Source organism: Hemiscyllium ocellatum, chromosome 24 (assembly GCF_020745735.1).
Source record: "Hemiscyllium ocellatum isolate sHemOce1 chromosome 24, sHemOce1.pat.X.cur, whole genome shotgun sequence".
Taxonomy (NCBI): domain Eukaryota; kingdom Metazoa; phylum Chordata; class Chondrichthyes; order Orectolobiformes; family Hemiscylliidae; genus Hemiscyllium; species Hemiscyllium ocellatum.
In genome coordinates, this window is record NC_083424.1 from 27,276,960 (window position 1) to 27,284,962 (window position 8,003).

Genomic DNA, 8,003 nt, shown 5'->3' on the forward strand with positions numbered 1-8,003 from the left:
ATGCTAATACCTTGCAAAATGTCCATATTACAGAGGAGGAAGTACTGGATGTCTTGAAACACATCAAGATGGATAAATCCCCAGGACCTAATCAGGTGTACCCGAGTACTCTGTGGGAAGGTACAGAAGTGATTGCTGGGCCTCTTGTATTTGTATTTGTATCATCGATAGTCACAGGTGAGGTGCCAGGAGACTGGAGGTTGGCAAACGTAGTGCCACTGTTTAAGAAAGGTGGTAAGGACAAGCTAGGGAACTATAGACCGGTGAACCTGACCTCGGTGGTAGGCAGGTTGTTGGAGGGAATCCTGAGGGACAGGATATACATGTACTTGGAAAGGCAAGGACTGATTAGGGATAGTTAAAATGGCATTGTGCGTGGGAAATTATGTCTCACAAACTTGATTGAGGTTTTTGAAGAAGTAACAAAGAAGATTGATGAGGGCAGAACAGTACATGTGGTCTATATGAACTTCAGTAAAGCATTCAACAAGGTTCCCCATGGGAGACTGGTTAGCAAGGTTAGATCTCACGGAATACGGGAAGAAGTAACCATTTGGATACAGAACTGGCTCAAAGGTAGAAGACAGCGGGTTGTTTTTCAGACTAGAGGCCTGTGACCAGTGGAGTGCCACAAGGATTGGTGCTGGGTCTTCTACTTATTGTCATTTACATAAATGATTTGGATGCGAGCATAAGAGGTACAGTTAGTAAGTTTGCAGATGACACCAAAATTGGAGGTGTAGTGGACAGCGAAGAGGATTACCTCAGATTACAGCAGGATCTGGACCAGATGGATCAATGGGCTGAGAAGTGGCAGATGGAGTTTAATTCAGATAAATGCAAGGTGCTGCATTTTGGGAAAGCAAATCTTAGCAAGACTTACACACTTAATGGTAAGGTCCTAGGGAGTGTTGCTGAACAAATAGACCTTGGAGTGCAGGTTCACAGCTCCTTGAAAGTGGAGTTTCAGATAGATAGGATAGTGAAGAAGGCGTTTGGTATGCTTTCCTTTATTGGTCAGAGTACTGAGTACAGGAGATGGGAGGCCATGTTGCGGCTGTACAGGACATCGGTTTGGCCATTTTGGAATATTGCATGCAATTCTGGTATCCTTCCTATCCAAAAGATGTTGTGAAACTTGAAAGGATTCAGAAAAGATTTACAAGGATGTTGCCAAGATTGGAGGATTTGAGCTATAGGAAAAGGGTGAACAGCTGGGGATGTTTTCTCTGGAGCGTCGGAGGCTGAGGGGTGACGTTATAGAGGTTTACAAAATTATGAGGGGCATGAATAGAATAAATAGACAAAGTCTTTTCCCTGGGGTCGGGGAGTCCAGATCTAGAGGGCATAGGTTTAGGGTGAGAGGGGAAAGATATTAAATGGACCTAAGGGGCAACATTTTCATGCAGAGGGTGGTACGTGCATGGAATGAGCTGCCAGAGGAAGTGGTGGAGACTGGTACAATTGCATCATTTAAAAGGCATTTGGATGGGTATATGAATAGGAAGGGTTTGGAGGGATATGGGCCGGGTGCTGGCATGTGGGACTAGATTGGGTTGGGATATCTGGTCGGCATGGACAGCTTGGACTGAAGGTCTGTTCCCATGCTGTACATCTCTATGACTCTATGCTCCCTTGATTTACATCAATTTCTGTTAAGGTATTGTATTCACTGATCAAAACGCATTCTCCCCCTTTGCTGGAGACCAAACACAAGTTGGATAACTGCTTTGCAAAATATTTCCATTCAATCCACAAATATGACTCAAAGCCTACAACTGCCCACCATTTTAATTCTCCACGTTGCTCTTATTTTGACATTAACCATCAAGCATCCTGTAGTATTCCAATGCAAGCTCGTAGATTAGCACCTCATTTTTCAACTTTATAACAGCGACAACTCTTTTCATCAGCCATTAATCTCCCACTCAATCACATTCTTACCCTTTTGTTCTTTTGCCCATCCTCCCTGCTTTCAATTGCTGAAAACTTGTTACATTGCAAACTTTTCCCAGCTCAATGATAGGTCATTGACCTGAAGCATTTAACTCATTGTTTCTCTCTCCACAGATGCTGCCTGAACTTTTAGCTGTTTCCAGAATTTTCTGTTTCCAAATCAAATCCTCTGGCTGCGTTTAGTGCAAGTCTAACAAATTATTTTTCAATTGTGCAAGGAATGATCTTTGGAGCTGAGGAATATGTATCTCTCCACTTCAGAAACCCAGTGATTGCATTGACTGCTTGCCAGTCAGCTAGAATACTTTCTGATGCAGAATAAAACTTCCTCCATTTTTTACCAGGATGCACCTTAATCATAATTTAGCGGTTTCTGAATTTCCAGTCATTCATTGTGTGAATGCTGAAGACACATGTTCTTCTCAGAGAACACCACTGTCACACCAATTCGACTGATTACTTCCCGTATAATTGTATGTATTGTGTGATCATAAGTTCGGTACCAAATAAACAAAAGTTAGTCATGGGCTGTGGTTCATGTTCATGTGGACTAGATCTCTGAAATGTAAGAGAATTCTCTCAAGTCCTGAAAATCACCTCCCCCCCTCCAATAAATTAGGAAGTTGATATTTGAAGAGGTGGTATTTGGGGTAAGTGAGACACAAAAACGTTATTTATAAATTGAGCTATTCACTGCAGAAATTGGGAATTCTCCCCAAAGCAAAGTTAATCAATAAAAATATATTAAAAGTTTTCATTTTCAAACTTGTACATGTCAGTAAATCGAAATTAGACAGGAAGGTACAAAAACTATCCCTCTCTACAGACAATTCAGTAATGTCACAATTTATCTTGAAAATTTATCCCGTCAATCTCTTTGGGTGAACATATTTCCTTCTCTGTACCCAACCTGTACTCTAACATTGTTATATATAATGTACTAAACTATCAAATCAGTAGCAAAGGGAGTTGCAGACAAGTTCTAGTGAAAACAAAGCTTCTTCCATTCTTGTCCCTCTATCACAGTTTGTTTTCACTGAGCTTCCTGTTAATCAAATAGATACAATGTATTAATTTAACACTAATTAGTCAAATAATATTTCTCTGCTCACTTAAAATATTTTTAGCTGAAGTATTCTTGGCTCTACTGAGCTACAAACTTTAAAAATCACAGTTTTGGCATGAATGCAGCAGAACAGTGTAACAGTGTCTCGCCGTGTTTTGTGTCAATGACAGTGATATTTCAGCAACAAGTTACAAGTTATTTTAAAACCTTGCAAAGAAAACAGTAAAGGCCAGAGAAACCCCTACTTTCAACGTAATCACCAGATGGTAATGTGTGTAAAGGAATGGGAGTCAGAGACCACTATTGTCCCCTTCATCCAATAAATCTTTGTGCAATTTGGAAAAGCAAGCATTTCAGATGCACTTCTGTACTTCAATCCATCCGCATTTAGAATCTACCTTTCTTCAAAACTGAGACATCAAATTAGCTCAATGGAAACCATCGATAATTACATCTCAGTTTATCTTGTATCTTTGAGAGTCATCGGTAGCTCAAAAAGTAAAGGTGCTATCACTGCTGATCTGAATTGAATGGTTCAAAAATATCCCAAGCTATTCTTCCCCAGTTTGTGCAACATGAGCTGAATTTAACTAGAGCCAAAGCACGTTCAATACAATTGGGTCATTGGTCTATTGGTTAAGCAGAACTTAAACAAAGACTCTCATATTCCATCCAATATCCGGAAACTCCTGCTTAAGGTGTGTGGGCATCAGGCAAAGACAGGTCAAAATGCGGGTTATCATTCACATCTAGTCTGATGCAGGAATATCAGTAACTGCCTGAAATCTATACAGTCACGTCCTAGAACAGTCAGAGAACGCTCAGGGAAACAGAACAGTATCAGGAAGAGGGAGGATAAAAAAAACCTTACGAATAAATAATGAGTAAATTATCCAATCCGTCTTTCTTTTAAGAAAATCAGAACAAAAAATAGTGATGTGATTTCAAATTTGAAGACCAGGAGCATTGGAGAGTTTGTTTTTTGATATCTACATCCTCACCTCTCATTAAGAAATAATTATCTCCCAACAAAATCGTCAAAACACAAAATAGCTACATTAACGCCCAGATGTAAAAACTTACTGAAATATCTTCGCCTGTGACAACAACCTTGACGAGAACAATCTAAAAATACTTCTCCGAAAGAAACATTTCTAAAATAGTTACGTGCAAATGATACAGCAAACTGTGAGAGACATTCAATTCTGTGATTCTCGCTCCTGGAATGTCTTCACTCTCCACTTCCTAATTGAAGTTATACAAATTTATTAAGGGGGGGGGGGGGTGAGACAATCCCATTGCTCTGGTCAGCAACCGTTCAAACCTCTACAGACACTCCCGAGTGGAGGATGGTGCCAGTTCCACCTGCCGTCTGGATAAATAATGTCTCCTTTCCGACTCGATAGACATATAAAGCGCAGGCAAATGAATGGAATTGTTGGAAAGCTTATGGGGAGGGCAGCACACTGGCAAGGTCACCTTCCAGTCCCCAATCGAGGGGCGGCGCCATCAGATCTGGCCTGGACAGGGCGACAGACCCAAGCATGACATCCCCAATAAAACATCACACACCGCCCCAACCCCTCCTCAAACAAACCAGCGGAAGACCACACGGCTGCTGAATCCCAGCGGCCCGAGGAGAGAAACAAAATCAAGTGGACCATCCAAATCCCAGGACAAGGGCTCCTGGTAGCCCGGGGGCACAATTCCCTCCCTTCCATTTCTTTGCGATGTTCTTGTCATTTCCCATGTTACAGAACATCAATCATCCAGAGCGCTGGTGTCTCCGGGTCTGATTTACTAAACATTAGCAAGCGAATACAATTACACTGCTCAGACCGAAGGTCCCGTTCCGCAGAGGTTTACAAAATACCACAGCACAGCAGCCGATTGTCTGACAAAGTTGGAACCAGCAACCGGAACATTCCAAATTAACCCGAAAGACATTCACACCATCAAGGGGGGGGGGGGGGGGGGGGGTTGGTTTTGTCCTGTAAACCTTGGCTGATTGCTACATTAACGGTTAAGGAAAGATCACTACCCCAGTCAATTTCCTCTCGGAGCTTACATTGCAACCCGAAAAAAAGGAGATCTGTCTCATTTGTTACCAACATAAATAAAAACAATTTTAAAAGTTATCTAATTAATCCGCCGCCCAAGTTAAAGCGAATGAGCATTCTATAAATAAAAGTTCGCTGTAACATTACTGACTGATACTGTACACCGTCAAGTGTTGGGAGGCAGGAAGAAGTTAATAAACATTTTAGGAATACAGCTTTTTTTAAAAAAAACGCGCCGATCTCGCAGTCATAAAACAAGCAAATGTAAATTTTACAGAACCTAGCTTTATTTCCACAAACCAATCGTCCCTTACCTATTTGTTTCCATCCTAGAGTTTTTTTTATACAAAGCTTTTTTTTTGTTATCCTCATAAGCATATTACATTCCCCGCTAAATTGTCTGAATGACTTGTACTTTCTTGGTGTGTGTGTGTATGTGTGTGTGCTGTGAGTAGAGAGGGAGCTAGTCTCACATAGTGGCCGCTGAAATGAAGCACACTGGCGGAGCGCGGCACCATCTTCACTGCGCTGCTGCTGCTGCTGATCGATCATTGAACCGAACAAAGGCAGGGATCAATTTCTAATACGTATCAATCGAAAGCTGCGACTTTCCTCTCGCCGAGCGCCTCCAAAAACCCACAAAAAAGCCCGTGCCCAGCCCGTGTTGGGCGGCGCTGACCCCCTCTCCCTCTCCCCTTCATATTCAGGGGGTAAAAGCGAGAGCTTTTCTCACTAACCTGGAGGCGCCGTAGATCAAATTTCTTCCAATATTGAAACATCGATCCCACATTGGCGGCCATCTTGAGGGATATTGAAGCGATATTTTCTCTTTATTTTTTTTCCCTTCGGCTCCTCTCAATACCCGGCCTGGATTCCCGCCTCCACTGGCCACTTCAAATAATACACAGAAGAGGCAACTCCAAACCCCCCCTACAAACACAGAGAGACACTCACTCACACACACACACACACAGAGAGAGAACTCAGGGGTTACAGTCACTGCTGCCAAACCCCAGCTCCTGCCTCATCTCTTCTTTTTCCCCCCTTTTTCCTCACGCCCCCTTTTCTCCTCTCTGAAGGAGATAAAGACGGTCTTCCTGGATTTTTTTTTAAAGAAATTGTTGTTGAACTTCAATTTTTCCGAAGAGCTTGATTTTTGATCAGATTATCACAAACAGCAAAGTGAACATTTAGCAGTGTGGGCGGGTCATGACAAACATTTTGAGCAAATTGCGGCATCTTTTACCAATATTCCACACAGATTTTACACATCTCGTACAAGATGCACTTTTCTGAGTTGTCACTTTTTTTTGCCATCTTTGACGTGCGGTGGCGCTTTCATCTGGATTACAAATGTAATGAGACAACCTTTTTTTGGGAGGAGGGGGAGCGATTTCTCTCCACTTTAGAAAAATCTTGTCACTTTTTCTCCAGTGTTTACACTACACTTTCAGTGAATGTGTTATTGAAACGGTGAGAACCTCACTATATTATTTATGTCTATTTGTGTACCGATGATTTCAGTGAGTGGCGGAGCCACACTGTGGGCGAACGGATGGTGATTTGATCGCTTTGTCAGCTCTGTTCTAGAATGACTGGACAGTGTCCAGCCACCGGCTCCAACTCTCAGGATCTGAAGTAGCTTCAGCAACTTTCAGCTTCCTCAGATTTTTTTTCTCTCTTGGATTAAGTTTGCTTTTATTAACATTGTTTTTTCCAAGAGACCCGCAGCAGTGAAACCAAAAAGAGAAGACCACCTGGTTATATGACTCGGGTGTATAATTCCTTTATGTCCCACTTTGATGAATCTGCGGCGACATGAAAGGTTACAAATTCCAGCTGCAAATTGCCTACCGTTGCGCGACCGACTTTTATCTGGAGCCGGTGTTCCACACAGGGACCACCCACACGCTCTGCTCTCACAGGATGCTGAAGAGTCAGTTTGACTGCATTTTTTGTGCATGTCTGTTGTTGTTGGTAAATTTAATGCGCCGTCCTATCCCATGCGCTGGAGTTCCGGCTGCCTGTTACAAGCAACTCGATGCAGAACGGCGCCAGTGTTGAACTGACGGGAACAGCTACAAATGTTACTTGTTGTCATGCAGCTACTTTAATACTTCACCGAGGCTCCAAACTTCGTCGATTTGTCCCTCGGGTGCAACTTTTTGGGAAATCGGAGGGGAAAAGTGCACATCCCTTGTTCGACAGAAGTCCTGCTTTATTTTGGAGCTGCTACTTTGTGTATATATATATATAGTACATTTTTAATGTCGCGAAAAACAGCATTTTGATCAATTGCGAGTCACGACTACCTTTATACTGCGAGAGTTCATAAATTTTTATTGATAATAAAACTATAGTAATAGTAATTTTAATAAACAATTCCATCAATAGTCTATTGACATTCTCATTTATACATTTTAACCAGTTCCAACCAACGTTCTGTCTAAAAACATAAACAAATCTTCCTCGTTTGCAATTTCAAACATGTAAGTAAATCAGATCCCCATCTTTTTCGGAGTATTATAACCAGTGCTTTAAATTTTTTTTGCTGCACAGTTTGTTTCACGTGGGGAAATACTGAAAGTGGCGAGTCTGCATTTGCAAGGCGTGTTGTGGCTGATGCATTGTGACCTGGCGCTTATATTAGCAGTTATAGCTGCACAATATAATCAAAGCAGTTAACACACCTTTCCTGGTGAGTCCATTATAGTCTACACCCAGCGCCCTCGAAAACACTAACTCAACAAAATCAAGTTCACCAAAGGCATCCTAAATCTAGCGCTTTTTCTCCGGTTCGAACTATTCATTGTTAGAATTGAAATTTTAATTTAATTAGACCCCTCCTAAAGCGCTTTCCTGGAATGATGTTTTTGCTCAGCATCAGATTTGCCAAAGTTGGATTGAGTGAGGCAACCTCA

At 41.9% G+C, this 8,003-nt stretch overlaps 1 protein-coding gene across 4 annotated transcripts in view; it reads right to left on the reverse strand.

Moving 5' to 3' along the window:
* cux2b (cut-like homeobox 2b) overlaps positions 1-5,938 on the reverse strand; it is a 327,451-nt gene extending 321,513 nt beyond the window's left edge. For 3 of the 4 annotated variants that reach the window (XM_060843611.1, XM_060843610.1, XM_060843609.1), the window contains exon 1: positions 5,820-5,938. In XM_060843611.1, the coding sequence (XP_060699594.1) occupies positions 5,820-5,882 (63 nt within the window). In that variant the 5' untranslated portion in view covers positions 5,883-5,938. Of the gene's footprint in view, positions 1-4,105; positions 4,236-5,819 lie in introns of those variants that run through there. The other variant, XM_060843612.1, reaches the window with a different exon arrangement.
* Positions 5,939-8,003: the final 2,065 nt, after the last annotated feature.